Source organism: Montipora foliosa, chromosome 13 (genome assembly GCF_036669935.1).
Source record: "Montipora foliosa isolate CH-2021 chromosome 13, ASM3666993v2, whole genome shotgun sequence".
Classification (NCBI taxonomy): domain Eukaryota; kingdom Metazoa; phylum Cnidaria; class Anthozoa; order Scleractinia; family Acroporidae; genus Montipora; species Montipora foliosa.
The window spans coordinates 31,286,156-31,305,839 of NC_090881.1; the positions used below are offsets into that span (position 1 = coordinate 31,286,156).

At 39.9% G+C, this 19,684-nt stretch overlaps 4 protein-coding genes across 8 annotated transcripts; 2 read left to right on the forward strand and 2 right to left on the reverse strand.

Annotated features, from left to right (window-relative positions):
* Nucleotides 1-26: 26 nt before the first annotated feature.
* LOC137983889 (large ribosomal subunit protein bL17m-like) lies at nt 27-3,814 on the reverse strand. The gene is made up of 3 exons (XM_068831049.1): nt 3,549-3,814; nt 3,072-3,284; nt 27-2,229 (listed from the first exon to the last, which is right to left on the reverse strand). Exons 1-3 carry the CDS (start codon nt 3,789-3,791, stop codon nt 1,963-1,965), a joined length of 723 nt encoding a protein of 240 aa, XP_068687150.1. The 5' UTR covers nt 3,792-3,814; the 3' UTR covers nt 27-1,962.
* Nucleotides 3,815-3,883: 69 nt separating this feature from the next.
* LOC137983894 (large ribosomal subunit protein bL17-like) lies at nt 3,884-6,843 on the forward strand. The gene is made up of 3 exons (XM_068831056.1): nt 3,884-4,083; nt 4,341-4,394; nt 4,615-6,843. The coding sequence occupies exons 1-3, from the start codon at nt 3,916-3,918 to the stop codon at nt 4,861-4,863; spliced, it is 471 nt and encodes a 156-aa protein (XP_068687157.1). The 5' UTR covers nt 3,884-3,915; the 3' UTR covers nt 4,864-6,843.
* A 229-nt stretch (nt 6,844-7,072) lies between these two features.
* LOC137983887 (B-cell lymphoma 3 protein homolog) lies at nt 7,073-13,091 on the reverse strand. Of its 5 annotated transcripts, none has more exons than XM_068831044.1 (7): nt 12,920-13,091; nt 12,437-12,803; nt 10,295-10,397; nt 9,467-9,680; nt 9,084-9,172; nt 8,019-8,264; nt 7,073-7,926 (listed from the first exon to the last, which is right to left on the reverse strand). In XM_068831044.1, exons 1-7 carry the CDS (start codon nt 12,930-12,932, stop codon nt 7,873-7,875), a joined length of 1,086 nt encoding a protein of 361 aa, XP_068687145.1. In that variant the 5' UTR covers nt 12,933-13,091; the 3' UTR covers nt 7,073-7,872. The 5 variants fall into 5 exon arrangements, with proteins under 5 accessions (XP_068687145.1, XP_068687146.1, XP_068687147.1 ...); XM_068831045.1 differs by having other exon boundaries at nt 12,437-12,800; nt 12,920-13,084; XM_068831046.1 differs by lacking the exon at nt 9,084-9,172 and adding an exon at nt 8,378-8,427 and having other exon boundaries at nt 12,920-13,084.
* A 145-nt stretch (nt 13,092-13,236) lies between these two features.
* LOC137983884 (zinc finger protein 391-like) lies at nt 13,237-16,949 on the forward strand. The gene is made up of 3 exons (XM_068831041.1): nt 13,237-14,641; nt 14,806-14,952; nt 16,144-16,949. Exons 1-3 carry the CDS (start codon nt 13,777-13,779, stop codon nt 16,866-16,868), a joined length of 1,737 nt encoding a protein of 578 aa, XP_068687142.1. The 5' UTR covers nt 13,237-13,776; the 3' UTR covers nt 16,869-16,949.
* The last annotated feature ends 2,735 nt before the right edge of the window (nt 16,950-19,684 follow it).

Sequence of the window (19,684 nt, forward strand, 5' to 3'; positions counted from 1 at the left end):
ACGGAAAAGAAAACAAGTAAATAAGGTCAATTTGAAAGCAGATTGTATTTACTGGCAAGAGAGTGAGAAAAAAGTGAGAAAAAATACCTTACTTGCTCCTCAATCATAATTTTTTTTACATTTCTTCTTCGTTCAAAAACACATTGTCCCTCATTACTGCATTACTGCTTACAGTAAAAAATAAAAAGATGATCTTAGCAAAGTTAACGTAATCTTAATGCTTGTTTTCAAAGGCATCAGGGGAACCCAACAATAATCTTCAGTGAAATATGTGTCTGGGAGAGTCAAACTGCTCTAAGAATTTCGGTTCTATTCCCGGGGGGGGGGCGGAGGGGGGGGGAGGGTACTACCCCGACAATTTAGGATAGGTGTGTGCCACCAAGGGTAGAAAATCGAGATTTGAAAGTGGCACCCTATTTAAAGTGGTACTATGATCAAATTTTTACTCCTTGATTTTTTGAGTCTGTCACATAGAATTCCATGAAAGGATAAAAACGCCATTTACCGTTTGCAAATATCTTCATTACTTCCAGAAATGTTTAAGTTTGTAAAATGGGTAAAATATGCAAATGAGATGACTGATGACATCATACACTCAACCCAATATTATATTGAGTATATAAATAGAGCTAACTTGGCCAATTTGACTTGGTAGTCTAATAGTTCTACAGGAAACACACCTTTGGCTATAAAAAATTTTGTTCCCATGGCAACTCACTCTTTTCCAGTCCCCACCCACTTGATTTCAATATGTTAGTGATTTTCAACTTGAAAAATGTTAATCAAGGCCACAAACTTGAGCTAACATATTAATATGCTTGCTGGATCATGCATATGAAGTGCTGTTAGCAAATATCAAAATGGAATGCCAAAGGTGGCCAGAAAAGCTTTTAATATGGGGGAGGTCTGGAACCCAGTATGATGCCATGGTAACAGAACTGTTAAGCTCATATTGTGGAGAACATTTAGTAGAATCTTATTGCAAAAAAATCAAAAATTTCTGATACAAATTGGCTGAGATATCTCTTTTCATCATATTTGAACAAAATTTGGTTGAGCGTATGACGTCATCACTTGGCTAATTTGCATATTTTAAAAACTCGAATATCTCTGGAACGAAAAGAGATATTTGAAAAACGTAAACAGCATTTTTCTTCTCAAGCAGACTTAAGGGAGTGAGGAAAGACATACGGCAACACAAGCTATAAACGTCCCTTTAAAATCGCTGTGTTAAGGACGTTCGCGCCCATTGCTACTGTGCATTTTTTCGCGCATGTCATGCACCTGTCATGCATCGCAGACCACGCGCCAAAGGTGCAAACATTTTCCACAAGAATGGAAAATGAAAGCGTGTGGCATTATGGGATAGCTGTGAAACCCAGGTCTTGTAGGAAATGTCACGCAATGACGTAACAGTGTGAATATACCACCGTTTTGAGAACGTCGCAGCGATTTTACTCTCTTGAATGCGCGGTGACCCCTATTTTTCTTTCCGTAGATCACTTCCTTTTCTGATTTTGTCCATATTAACAAAAAACAGAAAAAAACTGTCAGTGAGAAGTTACAAATATTTTGCCTTTTATGCTCTCGTGTGACCGAAGTTTTCTTTCTTAGACTAATATGAATCGTTTTTCGAGGTCAAAAACGAGCATGGTGACCCCCCATTTTTTTTTGCCTTTTTGGCAAAAGTAAATCATTACCTTTCTGCGTAGCAAGTTTTAAAAAATCTGTACGTGGGAACATTTTGGGCACAAACGTCCTTAAACCTGAAAACGTGTATTCAGGCGTGTAGTACACTTTTACAGTCTTTTTCATTATGTGCTTTACCCAGGTGGATACTGCAATTTAATGACCCAGTGGAAATCAAAGGGCTGATTGGGGCAGTATTTGGCAAGTGAGTGTTCAGCATCTTCATTTTCACAACAATAATGTATTGTTGTCAAACACCAGCATAATGATCCCTTACTTCTGACTTTGTGCAACAGAATTTCTTGCGTCTTTATAGTCACTATCCTCATCTTTCCATCCATACACAACCCATCTACCATTATCTACAACTGGTAACTTAGGGAGGGGGGGAAGAGAGTTGTCTCTTAGTTCAACATAAGCCATATTTGGAAATGTGGGTCTTGGAGGGTTAGGAATGCTTGTTATTTTCACAAAGTTCCCATATCTGTCCTTGTATCTCTCCTTTAGTGTGCTGTAAAGTTTATCCAGTGCTTCTTGATCCTGTAAAACAAATGAAGAGTGGAAAACAGTTCTAAGGAAGAAAGCAAAACCCGACATTGTCTAATTTTATGACTGAATTTCATGTGTTTAGAGTCATGAAATGCAGGACCCTCAGTTGTTTTTCAAAGCAGCTAGAATTCTGGATCAAGTTTGAAACAATGTAACACCCTAATAGCAGCTATAACACTTGCGCATGTTCAAATCAAATTATATTAGCAGAGTGAAGTATGCTCATGACCGACACCTGAACCTTGTTTAAAGTAACTGGCCTTAGCTGTTGCGGTGTCCCTGCCAAGTACTTTATTACTTATTTCATGTGTTATTTTTTTGTATTTTTGTTCGGTGTGGCGTAGACTTTCTTAAAGCCCATTTCCGCCAACAGATAAATAGGTGGTCCAGCGGACTTGCGACTTTGTCGCTCCTCCCGGGACTTCGTCCCTTGCTCGCTTTCACAGTCAAGTTGTGGCAAGTCTAGGTGTGGCGAAGTTAACAAATAAATAAATACATAGTTTTTGAGTGGATGTAGGTGGTGTTGATGATGGCCCTACTAGTCTTCAAACTAGTAAACAGGGCCTGGTTGTTCAAAAGCCGATTAACTTAATCCAGGATTAGCGTAAACTTTCGTTTCATGTTTTCAACTTCTTTTGCAGAATATCAGCGTTCAACAGCATTTGGGAGTAGAGAAATAAACTCCTTGGTTAATTTTTAATCTGGGATTGGCGTTAATCAGCTTTTGAACAACAGGGCCCAGAAGGGTAATGGGTTTGACTCTTGATGTGTCTGAGTAACTCTTTCTTGTAAATTAGCATCTCAAACACCTATACCGCAAGAGTTTTTCTTACCCCGAGCAACATATCTGAAGCTGCCTTCTTGCATCTCTCCACGTACTGTTGTTCATTTGGAACTTGAGGAGGAATAATCACTTTCTTGCTTCTTCTGTTTACTATGCGCCTTTTAATCATTTTTTCTGCAGCCTCTGCCTCAGTGAGAACAAATCCATCTTCAATCATATCCAGGTCTGGAGGTGGACGGCGCCGCAGTGCCAATGTAATAATCTGAAAATGATAATTTTTTACATTGTATTTCCACCATGAAACACAACACAAAATACAAAGCAACAACTATGTGGATGGCTATACTGAGGAAATCATGACAAATTTTGCCGTGTTATACCCTTTAAAACATTTAGCTTGCGAAGCTGTTGGGATTTTTACACAGTACAGACAGCTGGTGGGGTTGCTCATGAAAATCTCGTGCACCTTTCGCCACATTTGCACCTGAGAGAAAGAAAGATTTTGATCATAGCTTAATCTTCTTACCAAATCACCATATTTCTTTAGCTGTAGTGCTTTGTGATGTGTGGTCTGAATTCGTTCGTGTTGAACCAATGCAAGAACAAGTTTCTTTATTAGATCAGTTCGTGGCTTGACGAAGGGATTAATTCTTTTTCTAGTAGGAAACTTTCTATGAGTTTTACAACGAACAGGAATCAAGTTGACGCAAGGAAAGATAGATTTTAGAAACGTTCCATCTCTTAACACTTTCCACACCATCGAAGCCATCTCTTGATTGACCAATTCTGGCTCCCAGGATTTACGACTTTTACACGACGTAGAGAATCTGGGGACAAGAATGAAATGGTAAGGTGACTTCAATAAACATGTACAGCGGATAATATTTATCAAGATGGCGGCCACACGGACTCGTATTCTGGAAAATTTACTAAAGTTTAAACCAAAGAGCCGAGAAAAAAGGAAGCGCTTGTACAAGAACCTTATTACCGCTCTTGTTCAATACGAAAGGATCGAAACAACGATAAATAGATGTCACGATTTGTCACGAGTCGCGGAAAGGGTTGGTGCAATGATCGATAATCATATCCGAAGCGATGGGTTCGAGGTCGTTGTTTTACCATAACTGAAACAACCCAAACCTAAATGCAAAAATGCCAACCTTAAGGCTTAAACATTCTTTTTCAGGCCTAATGTCAGCATAAGTAAAGGTTTGGGAAGTTCCAGCTATGCTGAAACAATGACCTGCAACCCTAACCTCAGTATTAAACCTGTATTAAACCTGCAGTTTGCATCCTCCATCCTCTTTTTCTGTTTTAGATGATAGACCTTGCTAAACAGGGAGATGAAGAAACTATTAACAGCTGGATTACAGTAAGTCGATATGTTTGTTGTGGTTGTTTACCGTTTTTGTAGGTTATTTATACACAAGAGGGGCCTCTTTGCAGGGTTGGGTACTTGGGAGTTGGGTATCCTGTCTGATTGCTCAGAAGTTTATATCAGCATTGGGCTGTTTTCCCATAGTATCAAATAAGCAATAAATAACATCGTCCTGTCACCTCATAATCAATTTTTTTTTTTCCTTCTCTGAAAGAAAAAAGATCAGATACCCAAGGTGTTTGGACATCTTTTGCCTCGCTATGAAGATATGCAAAGTGGATATACAAAAGTGTACAAAATTCCTCCTCGGAAAACAGACTCAGCCAAAATGGGAATTGTTGAGTTTGTTGGAAATGATCTACCACCTCTGCTTCCATCAGATGAGGAACTCAGAAAACTTAAACTTGAAAAACTGAAAGATGATCGCAAAAAGGGGATTCCATTCAATGGAACTCCTGTGTAAACCCATGAAGCTAGAGTTCACTATGGAAGCTTTAAAGCGTTTTGCTTCAATGCTAAAAAAGTACCTCCAGTGCATAACATCTTTACAGATATCTTCAGCACAAGTTGATATTTGTCTACCCCAAGGAAAGCCAACACTATGACAAATTCGAGCTTGCGCCTTATCTTGAATGAATCTGTCGAGAAAATATATCTCATTGTCCTCTCTGATTCCAGTTGCAACATTTTTAGTTCTTGTTGGAGTCAGTCCTGAATTATTCAGTAAACATTCTGATAATGTCGGTCATTTAAAGAAAATTCAGTTTACGTCGTAACATCCACTTAGGTATACGTCTTTTGGCTGGTTGGTTTTCTGGGCATGCCTGTTTCGTGTCTAAACTTCTCTGCAAGGCTGCAGTCATATTTTTTACGCCTATGTTAGCTCTTTAATGAAACTTACTCAACTGAGTTACGATCATTTGATTTTATCACCGGAGGTGATAATGTAAATTGACCAAGAATCTCTGTACGGTGGCCAATTTACATTATCAACTCCGTTGATAAAACCAGATTTTTGTATACTACCGGTACTGCCCCACTGACGCAGCACCACAGTTTCTTTAGAAACTACCCCCTTCATTCATGAGTTACGATCAATTTGTCAGAATGATGTCTCTGCTGCATCATGCGAGCCCAGTATCCCCAAATACATTCCACAGAGCCACCCTGCCATTTTGGTCTTATCTTCTTTAGCAGCTATTGCCACGTTGATCAGCAAACGCAGAAGCGTATTTCAGTTACGGTTGTTGTAGGGATCTCATCGGTAATTATTATTGTCTTATATCTAAAGACGCTAGAAAACGTAAATGGTTAATCATTCTTTTACGTGATTGGGTTTTATTGACGCTGTTATTGATATTGTTTCCGTAACATTTGGTGGGAAAAACGAGTATTGCTGTTGCTTGCCTTTCATTCGTGATAGACCCAATCGTATACTCCATACGACAATACCCTTTCGCTAAAGCCTTTCGGGATACTATTACGAGTTTAATCAATTGGTTTGGAAATGCCGTTATTCGATAGCCTCTCAACGGTACGATTTACAAGACGATTGACAAGTAAAAGGTCGAATTTCCCTTAGACTAACCCCTACCCTAAACCCAAATGCTTCGGTCTCATCAACTCCAATTGCCGATGAAAGCGAGTGACAACTTAAATTTGAGTGTTCAGTGTTCACATTGTAGCCAACGGTTTAATCTGTGAGCAAAGAGAAAGAGGTAGCCGTTGTCTTCCTACGGCTATAAAGGAGTGAGCGCTGGCTCATTTCCCGAAACAGCGGCTGATAATCGAGCCTAGGCCTGGACACACTAGGCGACAAGTGACAGCGACAAGTCTCTGCGACAAGTTGCTCCGTGTGTACTACTTGCAAAATAAGTCGCTGCGACACGACGCCTTTTCGGTGCACGCGCAGTGATCTCGTATGAAGGGGAATGTGAACTAGTTTTCTAATTCAATTCGGCTGACCATATGACGCTCTCTCATTGGTTCATTTATATTTTGTCGCAGCGAATTGTTGGCGGAAGTTTACACACAATGCGACAACGCTGCTTTCGCTAATTTTGTCGCTGCGATTACTTCAATATTATAAAAAGACTCTGAACTTGTACGACGTTGACGACATTAGAACCTGGAGAACAATCTGTCCTAGGTGTAACACAGCGAGGTTTCTCCTATGCCCGCTAACGTGCTGCTTCTAGCAATTTGGACTTCCGCTTTGTTTCCTCTCAAGTTTCATGCTTACATATTAGTAGCTTTAATTATTAAGTATTTTTATATAAATAATTAACGAGGGATCCACTGTAATTGGCTATGCTGTAGTGGTCTCCCCGCCTAATAATTTTTTTTTTTTTCTTTTCTCCTTGTATTATTTTTTCTATTTTTACCTATATATTTATATTGTATTCCAGTTAGGCGAAGCTAAATAAATAAATAAATAAATAAATAAGTAGCCCGAACTCAAACTGGTTTGAATTCGTGCGACAGGTCGCGGCGACAAAATTCTGCCGCAGCGACAATGATTTTCATAAAATTCACCGTGTCACACACACGAGGCGAATTGTTGCGGACTTTTCCCCGCGGCGTGTCGCAGCGACTTATCGCTTAGTATGTCCCGGCCTTAAAGCCGTAGAGAGCGCTACACTTCAGAACGTGTGCTGAGTCTGATGACTCCGTTTAGTGTGACAGGCCCTTTTATTAACAAAAAAAATTCAAGGGATCATGTGTCAGAAGGAAAGTAAAAATACTAAAGGTGCAAAATTGCAAGATTCCTTCATCAAAGTAATGTGCGCAAGAAAAAGCTAAAAGGGAATCTGCGACCGGGCAGTACGCCGCGCCCTCTCTAAAGAAAAGAAGGCCTGATCGCAGGTTAACTAAAAATCAACATAGTTACTTCCATCGTACGCTTAAGTTTCACATTGGAGCTAATCATATGCTGCAAATTCATGTGATCCTTGACTTTCACCAGTGCTAAAGTGATTCGAGGTTGAGATGGTGTCTTAACTTACACCATGACCTTATCATTTGGATTACTCGCTTCGTGATTGGTCACACATCTTGCCACATCTTTTCAGCCTCTCTCTGAAGACTTCGTCGCGTGCTTTGTAGGTCAGCGGTCGGCATGTAATTGCTTGAATTTGGAATCAGCAGATGCAATTGCTTATCTTTTTCATAGACCCTGTAAACAAACTGCGTTAAAGGTGCCTTCACTTGTCTTGTTATGTTGAATGGACGCTAGGGTGTTGTGCCTTCCAGTCTGTAGTTGATTTCCTAAACTTCTTTGAAGGTAAACAACACATGCGATCTTTTTCTGAGTTGTTTGAATTTCTTCACATCAAACTACAGCCCCAAAAATAGCCATTCAATCCTTGTTGCCTGGATGTTACTGAATACTTAACTCCTCTCATTTGCGCGAGAAACTGAGTAAGTGTCAGCTCCTTTAATTTGTCAAGGATCCAGTCTTTTCACCAGGTATTCATCGTTTTCTCCTTTTGCTATCTTTTTCTTTAGACTGGAACTGCCTCTTTACCTATAATTGTGAGGATAAGATTTTTAAAAAAAAACTATTGGTGAGTGTGAGTTTCTGCCACATGGTTAGAGTAGCTTAGACGCAATTATCACCTGTTCACTGGTTCGCACCACTTTAGGAATGTCACCCTCCAGATTAGGAATATTCACATTTGCGCCATGTGCTAATAAAAGCTTGACCATATTTTCCATATCCCGACCGCTGGCCGTGTGCAATGGTGTGTTTCCAGCAAACGTCACTTTGTTCACGTCAGCGCCACGTGATATCAAGTATTCTGTCACGCTGTAATTGTCTGCTTCCACTGCGTGATGTAAAGGTGTGCGACCACTGTTGGAATCCTAATGATGGTGCAAAAGAAAAATGACACCTCTTCTATAGGAAAAACAACACATAAAGCGGTTGTTTTTCCTATAAAACTTCGATTGCTGAAGGACAAGAGTCTCTACGACACCTCTTCATTAAAATTGCCAGGTTCAGCATAAATCATCTTCTCTTCCACAGCTGCAAGAGAAACGCATTTCGACAATTTCATTCCTAGCAGTGCAGAGGGATAGTTGTCACCTGTCCTTAATTTTTCCCGTGTATCCGCGATTTATCCATAAAAGACTACATCTCTGGAAAGCGACTGGGTTACAATACTGATGATAATGATAATGAACTTTATTACTTAAGTGTCAAGTATATTTAGCGCTGAGGCACTTGTTGGGGACACCGCGGCTGTACAGAAATCAACTCGCATGAAATCGTAGGTTGGTTTTTGAGGAGAGGGAAAAACCGGAGTACACCCGGAGAAGAACCTCTCGGAGCAGAGTAGAAAACAAACAAAGTCAACCCACAGATGACGCCAAGTCTGGGAATTGAACCCGGGCATTGGTGGGAGGCAGGTGCTCTTACCACTGCGCCATCCATCAGTGCGCCCCTCGAATGATGAACTTCACCACTTTTTTCCTCAAAAGACTCATCTCCGAGGTGCAATTTTTTCTAGCAAATTGCCGAGTCCAATAGAGGTTTTGCACGGCAGCCATGTTGCATGACAGGCACAATGAAAATGTTTTAAATTAGAAAGAACATTTGTTCCCGTAGGAAAAAGAATCTATTGTTCCTGTCATGCAACATGCATGGCTGCCGTGCAAAACCTCTATTTGAGTTTTACCGACCTCTTCATCAATGTCAGCTCCCATATCAAGGATCGTTGCAATTAACTGTTTATTTCCGTTCAAAGTCGCGACATGTAGGGCAGAGAGCCCTGAAAAAGGAAGCAAAACAATTTTTCATCGTTTAACCTGCACTGTAAGCTTCATAAGTGTTTCAAGTGCTGCGAGTTTTTAAAAACTATCTCCGTTGAAGCACGAGTTGTTATTTTCCAAGGAGATGACGATCGTTTCGTTTTGTTCTTTTTACAGGTGTCATTATTTGCTTGCCTCTGCTTTTAAATACACACAACCTTGAATAACCAAAATAACAGTTATTGTTTGCACATACAACTAAACTGGAAACACATACCACCACTGAGATAAAAAATTTCCTCTTTTTTGATTACCTTTTGAATTTTTCAATTCCAATTGGATCTCGGCAACACTGTTTATCCTTGTGACGTCACGCATAGCATACACACAATTGACGTCATTATCTTGACAGGCCAAATGAAGAGCTGTCTGTCCATGCCTGTCCATCAAGTTGACGTCTGCCCCGCTTTCAATCAGCTTTCGTACCATGTGTATTTGATGGGTGATAACGGCAAGATGTAGTGGAGTCTACAACAATACGATTCCAGTCACGGTATTAAAATTCCATTCCTTGGCCAACTGGGTCAAAAAGTCGGTAAGGTAGGGGAAATTCCGAGCCCTCCCCCAACCTTCCTTTTATGACGATCTGAGGTGGCAAACTTTTTCCGTAACAAGAAAACCAAAATTGTAGGTCTTTCGAAATTGAAACTAACGCCGTCGTGTGTCAATGGTGAATTTTGTGTTATTAAAGTAACGACTACTTCTTAGAAACCTTCTCACTTCAACCATAGAAGACTTTGGTTTTCACTCAAGTGATCAGCGGGTGTGTCTTAAATCAAAGTGAAATAAATAGTTTGTATAAGAATAAAGTTTAGTTCCTGAAGGACTACTTTGTGACAACATGGCCCAGTTTTTTTAAGGACACCAACATGGGGGCCGTGACGTCTTGTGAAAACCAAACTAAACCAAGGATTAGTATTCGAGTTCGACTATGAGTACTGAGCATCTGCATTAGGTCTCGAGGTTCCCTCCAATTCACCACCAACTTCACACGTCCAAGTTAATTTCAGAATTAATTCACTTCAAGTATCTGTCTGACCACCGGAGCTCGAACTAAGAAAACAATAAGACCAGTTCGTTACCTGTCTGAGTTTGTTGTAAATATCAACTCCTCTGGCCTTCATTCTCTGGATAAAAAAGTCAGTCAACGGTTGGTCCTCCTGAACAATGGCGATGTGAAGAAATCTGGACGAGATGGAGGAAAATCATAATGAGAAACGTAAAGTTACCTATCAAAAGAACTTGTCTTTGCCTAAAAGAAAACTTAGTTCGGGATAAATAAGCCTCGTTTATCACAATGACAAATTTGTCGTGAATCCAGAGGACCCGCAGAATTGACTTGAATTTTCATACCATGGGTGACTGCTAGAAAATTGCCCATTTTGCATTTTATACAAAAAAGAGTTGGTCACAGTGACCAACGGTAAAGGATGAGCAGGAGTGGTGCTGATGCAATGTTTCGTTAAGTGTCGGTGTTGCGGTCAGAGTAAATGGTGCTTTGGGAGTTGCCAACTTAGTTATAGATATGGCTCGATAATGATTGCACTGCGTTCGCAACAAACGCCAACTATGATCTTTAGAACAGAACCAATCCTTCTTAAAATGAATAGAGATTGCAAAACCTTTCCTTTATTCCCATGATTAATTAGATCTCAAACAATAAGCGAAAACAATCCCTCCGCACGTACATTCAGTTGTGCACGTGACAGATTACGTGAATTTCCACTCGATTCGACCCGTTTGATGCACATGACATGCTCTCTTTTCTTTCAAGGAATGACAGGAAGACGTTTCCACTGGCCGAGAACCCTACTCACGTCATCTGAACGCGTGCCAAGTTATGAACAGGAATTCGTTGCTTTCATGGAAGAAACGAAAGGGCAGACGCTAGTTAAAACTCCACGAAAAAATCTTCTTTCGAAACCGCTCGAAAAAAACATATTTTTAAATATTTTATGCTCAAATCCACAATTATTGAATTTCATGTTTTTCTGGATGCTTTTTCATTCCAAGAGACATAAGCAAGTAATTTTGCTCTTAATCACTTTCATTTGTAGAGAAACACATTCTCAAGGACTTGTAGTTTTGATCTTCATTAACTAAAATGAAACCGTGAATCGCAATTGAATTGGAGAATCTTAATGGCAAAGAAAATGGCATCCCCGGGTGGCATCCCTTCTTGTATCAGACTATCAACACATTTTTGTCACGCTCTTTCTCCGCACTCAAAATTATGCGGAAAATCAGAGACAACGGGAAGCCGGAGTATCTTCGTCAACTGATCCGCAGACTGAATTGCAGTAAGATGTATCCTACTTTCCTAAAAACGTGTTTCAAATTAGACAGATAAGCCATGGAGTTTCGGTTTTCCTTTCGTACCAACCTTCGCACTATTGCCGTCAAGGATACGGAGGTTAATTTAAGCCTGGTTTCCATATGATCTCCAACGGTCTGTGATCGGTCTGCGCCACGTCGCAGACACAAGAAAATGTGAGTCCCTGGCGTTTTCGGCGATCTGCGGCACACGGTCTGGATGATCGGGAAAGTTGAATCTAGTTTTACTTTCCCGACCGTTTAGTCGGTCTTCCGACTAAGACATTTTTCAATGAAAACGCGTGTCTGAGAATCGGCGAAACACCATTGTTCGCCTTGAAACACATCCAATCCGACTCGAAGTAAGTGCGCTCCTTTTTTCTCCTCGCTTCGCAGAGGATTAGTGGTACGCTTGTCTGTGATCGTTTCAGATTTAAATGGCAACATTTACCTCCTGTGTTTATCGTCTGCGATAAGACCGACGCAGACAGCTTCCGATGGTCCCAACGTTGCACATCATACGGATACCAGGCTTTAGAAACTTCGAAAGCATCAGATTCTCATATACCGACAGAGAAAATTTTGCGTTAAAAATTGTCATTTTTCAAGGTTAAAACAATGTTAAAAAGAGACCGCTTAAGTCATATTCCAGCTGCAGATGACTTGAATGGTCGAAAAAGTTTGTTTTTTAGTTTTTCTCGAAAGCTTATGCTATGGACAAATTTCGTGGCTTTAGTTTTTTAACACTGAAATCGAGTTCAACAAAATTCTTTTTGGTGTTTATTCAAGGTTTCCACGCCAGAGTCAGTAATCCCATCACAAAGGGCGAAAGAACTTGATGAGGCAAGCAGTGAAAGTGAAGTAAAGTTAAAGACTAATAATTCCTTAGCAACATTTTCTTGAGCTCTTACGTATCTCCATCTTCATCCTGAGCAAATAAATCAGGCATTGGTAATGTTTCCGCTACCGTCCGCACACACTGGCCACCTTGTCCACTGCGGCTTGAATATGACTGTGTCTCCGTCGATGAAACTGATGAGGACTGAGACGGTGCCTCCCTCGTGGCACTTTCATTTAGCTCATCGTGCTCGATAGCGCAAAAATTATCCGAAGTAGCTTTCGGAGGGCTTTCTGTCGGGTGATCGGCAACCTTCGCCTGTTGAGTCACGCAGGAGTTGTTTTCGTCCAAGGCTGTAGCTGAATCCTCTTTTTCCGGTGTCAAACCTTCTCCTTTCTCTTCTGTAGATGAAAGTCTTTGGTGACGTTCTAGGTCTTCTGCTGAAAGTAACAAGGCTTTATTCAAGCCACGACTGACGTACTTCTGATGAAAATTTTTTGGCGGAAATCAATCATATTAAAATGTGCTTACACATCACATTTTTGCGATGACTTACCACCACAAGCCATGAAACCGTGTTCTTCCACACTGTCCCCTCCTTCTGCATTTCAGGGTTCAAAATAGAATGTATCATGATTCAACGTTTACCCTGTTGTAGTCAATGAGTGATAAAGCCATCTTCCTTTCGCTTGCTGTAAATACACGTACGTTTATCACACAAAAGTTTCATTATGCGATATCTGTCCAATCACAGAGCGCAAGACTGAGGGGTTTCCCCGAGAACCCTCCCGAGAACCCATATTGAATATCCGACCCTTTTTCTAATTGCGTTTTTTGTAACTTATTTTTATGATGTGCTGCTCCCGAACATTGAGAAAAAAAATTAATCATAAGAATCATGAGAGACGTACCACCACCGATCAATATATGCAACTGAAGGTTCACAAGAGTTTGCTTCCTCACGTGCCCCTTCCGTGCACTATATCCAGCCAGAGTAAAAACAATATTAAGGCTCTAAATAACAATGAATCTTCTGATAAATCAGCTTCATTTTGGTGTCCAGCAATTCACTGGAAAAAAAAAAAAAAAAAAAAGAACATGTCACGCAATCGACAGCGACGATGGTAAATAATTCGCACCCAGATTCCTCTCGACCTTACTTTCAAAATGGCGGATTATTCGCCTTGATGAAAATTTAACCTCTCCGTGAAGTCCAGAAAAGCCCCTAATATGAAACTAGAAAATTGGATCATGATTTATCACTGATCGAAGCTTTCAAACATGCATTAACTTGAAGGCCAGAAACTTCAGGGAAAGTAACTCCATCCAGATAAGCTTATAGAATGAATCATCACTACTGACAGCTGTAGCAATGGCGCTTTGTACGTTGTGAAAATATTATCACAAGTGGAGATGGCTGCAAATAATCCTGATTTACAGAACGACACCATTAACATCATCCTTGAATTTGAGTCTCCAGAATGTGATGCACATAGAGAGAATGGGATTGAAAAGAATGAAGTCAATGGTGGAATTGCAGTGAATTTGATTCAAATTTCACCGGAATTACTTGCATCAGCTGTTTCATCACCAATTTTATCCCGAAGTGCTGAAAATAACCCAGAGAGCTCTACCATTCAATTACAGGGGACACCAAGAAGTGGTGTTCCTAGCAGACGCAAAAGGTATAATCCACAGAGTAAAAATTCAAGAAAATCAAAGTCAAATTTGACATCACCTTCAGTGGCAGATCCAATGATTTTTCATACAAATCCTACTTCAGTTATCAGTTGTCAACAGCAGTCATTTAATCAGTGCAATGAAAACAAAAAATATGCATGTATACAGCTGGTTCACAGCAAAGCCAAGCAACAAGAGGTTACAATGGATTCACCTCAACAAAATGCCACAAATGAGAAAGAAGGTACCCAGATCAGCAATGCCACAAAGTTGGCTCTTAAGAACTTTTTGAAACGTAAGTCTACTGGAAATGGTAGCGAGACTAACCAGAACAAAGAAACTGGTAGTCCTGAAATGGAAGGTGCTTTGCCTACTAATGAGGATGGAGGCTTATCAAAGGAAGATGAAATATCTTTGGAGAATGAGAGCTGCATTGCAAACTGCCAGTCAACTACTCCCACGGGGGTCAAGGGCAAAGAAATATCACAACAAGCAGATGTTACACAGCCTAATGATGACTGCAGTCAAGAAGAAGAAGAAAAGAGAGATGACATCACTGTGACGACTGACCAAAGCATTAAGGAGAAACCACTTTCTAGTAAGTTCAAATATGAAAAAACGGTACTAAATAAAAAGTCGTCTGACTGTTTTGCCAAGTGCTGTGATTATAAACCCGTGGTGATGAGTGAAGATGTGAACTTGAAGTTTAGAGATAAGAATAATACATTTTTGGTAATCACTGATCCTTTGTGTTGTCTGTAGAGATGGCAAGTGCAACTTCTCTTTGTGTTACTGAAGATGAAACTATGACGGTCACTGAGGAGGTGGATATTCTCGTGCTAGATTTAGTTTTGGAGGCTACACATAGCACAGACCAAGCAGAAATATCTCAGTCAAAAGTACATTCAGGTAACAGGGCTCTTTTTACAGCTTTTTTGACTGAAGTTTAAATCGTTCACCCCATAAAATTCAGTCAGTCTACATCCTTGTCCACATCCGTTGTCTAAGATAGGCCCTTGGATATTGTGTATGCATTTCATTAATTTTTATTTGTTTAATTAAGACAGTAAGGTGTTTTATTGCAGAAAAACACCTTGCATCTCATTTCTCCCTCATTAACAAACAAAAGAGCACATTATATCAGGCCTTGTTCCTTTAAAGGGAGAGTTTCACGTCTCTGTGCATGGGAAAAAACTGTAACATCAGCCCATTAGATTCCGTTGTTATCGAAACAATCAAAGGCATTGATGCAGGAAACGGAAACAATGCCATAGGAGAGGAATTACTCATTTGAATTACTTTTGAAATCATTACCTTTGTGTTATGAACCTACTGTATGCAAATAGATAACTCATGGGTTATGACAACCCCTGAGGGGGAGGGGATCCCGTATAAAATGGACGGGGGTGCTCGCCGTACCTTTTAGGGGTTAAAAAAAACCTGGTTTTGGTACCTTTTAGGGTGTTCAGCCTCAAAAGTTCCACAGCAGGAGCTTTAGCGGTACCTTTTGGTGTATTGAGCCAAAAAATCTTGACAGGAGACACTTGACAATTACACTCTACCTAATTTTAAATTTTGGCTAATAAAAACCCGTAATTTGGTACCTCTTAGGTGTGAAAAATATTTCATACCACACCCAAAAGACAGGGTCTTGGTACCTCTTAGAGGTTCTTTTAAAAATTTCTGATTATATGGGAGTGTCCCCCCCCCCCCCCCACCCCGTGACAACTTGTGCGTAGAATTAAAATGTTTGACCCGTACAATAAATTCAATGGTCAAAACTAAATGTTACAGTAATATTAATAATTTTCTGTGTATACCCACAGTATCTTCCACCAAAGCTAGGCCTCATTCATTCAGTGTGATTAGTGAATATCATCTGGTTCAGTAAGAAATCGTAAAATTTACAATTGCTTCCACCACAGCTTGGCCATGCACAAAACTGTGAAACTGTCCCCTTAAAAACTGAACTAATTTTCCACAATCCCACACTTCACTCCCAGGTTTTCTGATGACTTGTTTAGATGCCCCATAACTCTAAGTTTTCTTTATGCAACTCTAAAAAGGAGAAAATTAATTTCTGTATTTAATACTTTGTAGGAGCCAAAAGAGAGAAGACCAAGAAATCTTTTGAATGTGTGGAATGTGGAAAATATTTTGATTCAAACAAAGGATATAAACGACATTTGAATATTCATTATGATATAAGGCCCCATAAGTGCAATGAATGTGAAAAATCCTTTCGTCAACGAGGCCATCTTGATAAGCATAAGCTTCTGCATTCTAATGAAAAGCCATTTGTCTGTCAATACTGTGGACATGGCTTTAGATGCAAGTATTTACTCCGTGACCATGAGCGAATCCACACTGGAGAGAAACCTTGTAAGTGTAATATTTGTGGTGAGATGTTCCGCAGCTTAGGTGTTGTATCAGACCACCAAAGGAATGTCCACAAGATTCGTCCTCCAAGATCTCGTAGCAATGCCACTGTGAGAAAGACCAGCTTTGAGTGTAGTATATGTAGGAAGACTTTCAGTTGGTCAAGCGCACTCTCAGCTCATAAAAAAACTCACAGTGATGTCTGGGCATACAAGTGTAACAAGTGTCCAAAGGTTTTCAAACTTTACAGTAATTTATGGAACCACAAGCGGTCACATTCAAACATTAAGCCCTTTAAGTGTGACCTGTGTGGACAGCACTTAAAACGACGTGGAAATCTAAAACGACATCTTCTCACTCAGCATGATCCAGAGGAAGCTGAAATGTGCCTGAAAACAAGTCAAGAGTTTGCAGTCTCTCGGACTCGTGCAAGGAAAGCTTATTAAATACTTGCGTTTGAATTATTATCATTACTGATTTTGTGTATCATATCTAGATTAAATAAAGCTTTTGAAGTGAAAAATGAAGTTTGAGTGAGATTATTGCCCACGCAGGGATTTTGCGTCTTCCCAAGGAAGCATCATTGTAGCTTGCGCGTATATAGAAAGTCCGGGGGGGGGGGGGGGGGACTCTCATATACAAAGGTGAGGGATGCTCGTCGGAAATTTTAAATTAAACCCCTAAGGGAGACCAATCTGGGCGTGGCCTAGGCTTTTTTTGACCCCCAAAAGAGACCACATTAAAACACAGAGAAATAAAAGATACAGTGCCTTTTAATGATGGCAAAGACATTATCATCTAATACTTTCACCAACGTGAAGAAATTTAAAAGTGTAAAGATACACTTTTATATTTCTTTGCGCGGAACCCTTTTTTTCTTACGTCACGCGTTTGTGACGTCCCATATTGACTATTGCAACTAATTACTATTCGGGATCCCAAAGTACCAGATCTTGTGTCATACCTTGGTGGTCAGACAGATGCAGTCTCACCACAAAAACATTTCTTACCTTTTCGAGTACTTCTCAACGTCGGAATTTGTCCAAAACTTTCCACAAAAACGTTTTTTTTCTTGCTTTATTCAGAGAGAAATTTTGCTTGCCGGCGAAAATAATTTTACCTTAGCAACGGGTAGCGCAATCATTTGCCATATAAGGTCAAACTAAGGTATATGGTCTGATCACCGAGATTGAGTAAACCAATCAGAGCTCGAGAAATGCATTATCCGAGGTTGAGAATTTAATAATGATTATTAATCTTTGTTCGCACTTTTGATACATGACCAGAAAAATCCAAATTATTGTCTTTCCATTCCAAATATCACTAACGTATCCTTTAAAGTGAATGAAAAGTTATAGTCAGTATCACCAAGCACTGGACCCTGGTATTTGCTCTCATTACCAACATCCCATTCTCTATGTACTACTGATTGCCTGCTCTGCAATCATGAGATAAACCCTGCGTGGCCATAAGTACAAAACAATACAAACGGCCAGGCGTGGTGTCCCGCAACTTGCATCGTTAATACCGTAAGCTTTAAGCTTGTAGTTGAGAGAAGAAATGGATACTGAATTACATAAAACGCTTTGGAGAGATCCATAGAGACAATCGCAACAAGCGAGGACGTGAGTTGTTTTCCCTTTTAACTTGTCTTATCACTACCACCTTTATATTGCCAAGTATCCTTTCCTCCATAATATTTTAACTTTACTTTAATAGGGATACCCCTAAAACAGTGTACACTATACTAGGAGATAAAAATAATTAAATAACATGTCAAATCTAAAATACCTCATTACATGAAATTTTCGCGACACGTTAATTTCGCGAATTTCGCGATTTAAAAAAAATCGCGAAATTTGAGTGACGCGAAAATTAAATGTCGCTGAAATAACATGACGCAAAAATTAATTGACTCACATTATGTCAATAACTAAAACAGCGACTTTATTACACACGTTTATAACAATCATTTTGAGCTATTCTGTGGTAATGTTCTGGTCCTCTCCATCGCTACTGCTTTCCGTCTCTACTCCAGGTAGCACTTCTTTTGTACAATCCTCAAACTGTCCATTTACTAGCTCCTTGAGTGTGTCTCACTCAAAAAGGCGAAAATTAAAGTGAGTCAAAATGCAAAATTTACGCAAAATCGCGAAATTAAGGTGTCGCGAAATATGCGAACCTCAAAATCGCGAAATTAACGTGTCGCGAAAATTTCATGTAATAAGGTAGATATCTACAATATAAAATTACTATTTACAGGATTCTATCTACACTAAAATTTAATATTATAATAACCTGATCATGGAACTTATTGTAGGCATTATATCATTAATGAAGGGAAAAATATCAGTAGTTTCAGGTAACTCATTCCAGGCGACTATTGAACTTGGATAGAATGAATATTTATAGACGTTACAACTGGATTGAATATGACGGACAGGAAATGCATTGGGGGCTCGAGAAGCCCTTGTTAGTGAATATACTTTAGGTGGAAGGGAGATACCAACTAAACTTTGTTGGATATTATAAAACGTTGATAATTGGTACGAAAGTCTGCGCTGTTCAAGATTGTCCCAACCAAGCTGTTTTAACATGGGAGTAACATGACTAAAATTTGAGTAGTCTGTACGGGTCCGTAAACTCCCACAACCGCAAACAATCCCTAAACTGTACCGCAAATGATACCAGGGGCCCGTTTCTCGAAAGTCCCGAAAACGATCCGGGCTCGAAAAGCCATTTGTGAAACTGCCAACAGCTTGTTTTGGAAAGCCGATCTTTTAACATGTTTTTAAGCCATCTAAAAGAAACATGTATGTGAAGTTTGGCGACTTAAATCCTCTCCGTTCTTGAGATACAGAGGGAAATGTGACACCCGAAAATGGCCCGTAAAGTTTCGGGACTTTCGAGAACGGGCCCTAGGACCGCAAATGATCCCGAAATTTAATAAAAGTAAGGAATGGCGTGGAGGGTGGAATGGTCTGGCTAGAGAATTAATGCAAATAGCGCTTATTTTTATTAAAATCGCTTTAGATCATGGCTCACAAAAGGTTTCTGCCTCATTACAGTTTTCCAGAAAGACTGAATTTTGTTTCGTACCACGCTGTTATAAATTTGCCACATTTAATTATCGGATGCAATCATCTCAAACTAACTTGGACGCAATTCTAAACTGATTGGTACCAGGGGCCCATTTCTCGAACCCTGCGAGCAGAGTCTCTTTCGGATCTGCCAGCGGCCTCGATTCAGGGACATTTCGTAT

What these genes read in the sequence shown, in the direction of transcription:
- LOC137983887 (XM_068831044.1), bottom strand. An exon ending in CAGGATGAAGATGGAGATAC is followed by an intron (nt 10,398 to 12,436) that starts GTAAGAGCTCAA and finishes CATCTCGTCCAG; the next exon opens with ATTTCTTCACATCGCCATTG. An exon ending in TGGTGCGAACCAGTGAACAG is followed by an intron (nt 7,927 to 8,018) that starts GTGATAATTGCG and finishes TCACAATTATAG; the next exon opens with GTAAAGAGGCAGTTCCAGTC.
- LOC137983889 (XM_068831049.1), bottom strand. Translation starts at nt 3,791, where the DNA reads ATGGCTTCGATGGTGTGGAAAGTGTTAAGAGATGGAACGTTTCTAAAA. An exon ending in TAAAGAAATATGGTGATTTG is followed by an intron (nt 3,285 to 3,548) that starts GTAAGAAGATTA and finishes TATCATTTTCAG; the next exon opens with ATTATTACATTGGCACTGCG. An exon ending in CTTCAGATATGTTGCTCGGG is followed by an intron (nt 2,230 to 3,071) that starts GTAAGAAAAACT and finishes TTTGTTTTACAG; the next exon opens with GATCAAGAAGCACTGGATAA.
- LOC137983894 (XM_068831056.1), top strand. Translation starts at nt 3,916, where the DNA reads ATGGCGGCCACACGGACTCGTATTCTGGAAAATTTACTAAAGTTTAAA. An exon ending in TGTCACGAGTCGCGGAAAGG is followed by an intron (nt 4,084 to 4,340) that starts GTTGGTGCAATG and finishes TTTCTGTTTTAG; the next exon opens with ATGATAGACCTTGCTAAACA. An exon ending in CTATTAACAGCTGGATTACA is followed by an intron (nt 4,395 to 4,614) that starts GTAAGTCGATAT and finishes CTTCTCTGAAAG; the next exon opens with AAAAAAGATCAGATACCCAA.
- LOC137983884 (XM_068831041.1), top strand. Translation starts at nt 13,777, where the DNA reads ATGGCTGCAAATAATCCTGATTTACAGAACGACACCATTAACATCATC. An exon ending in TAAGGAGAAACCACTTTCTA is followed by an intron (nt 14,642 to 14,805) that starts GTAAGTTCAAAT and finishes TGTTGTCTGTAG; the next exon opens with AGATGGCAAGTGCAACTTCT. An exon ending in TCAGTCAAAAGTACATTCAG is followed by an intron (nt 14,953 to 16,143) that starts GTAACAGGGCTC and finishes AATACTTTGTAG; the next exon opens with GAGCCAAAAGAGAGAAGACC.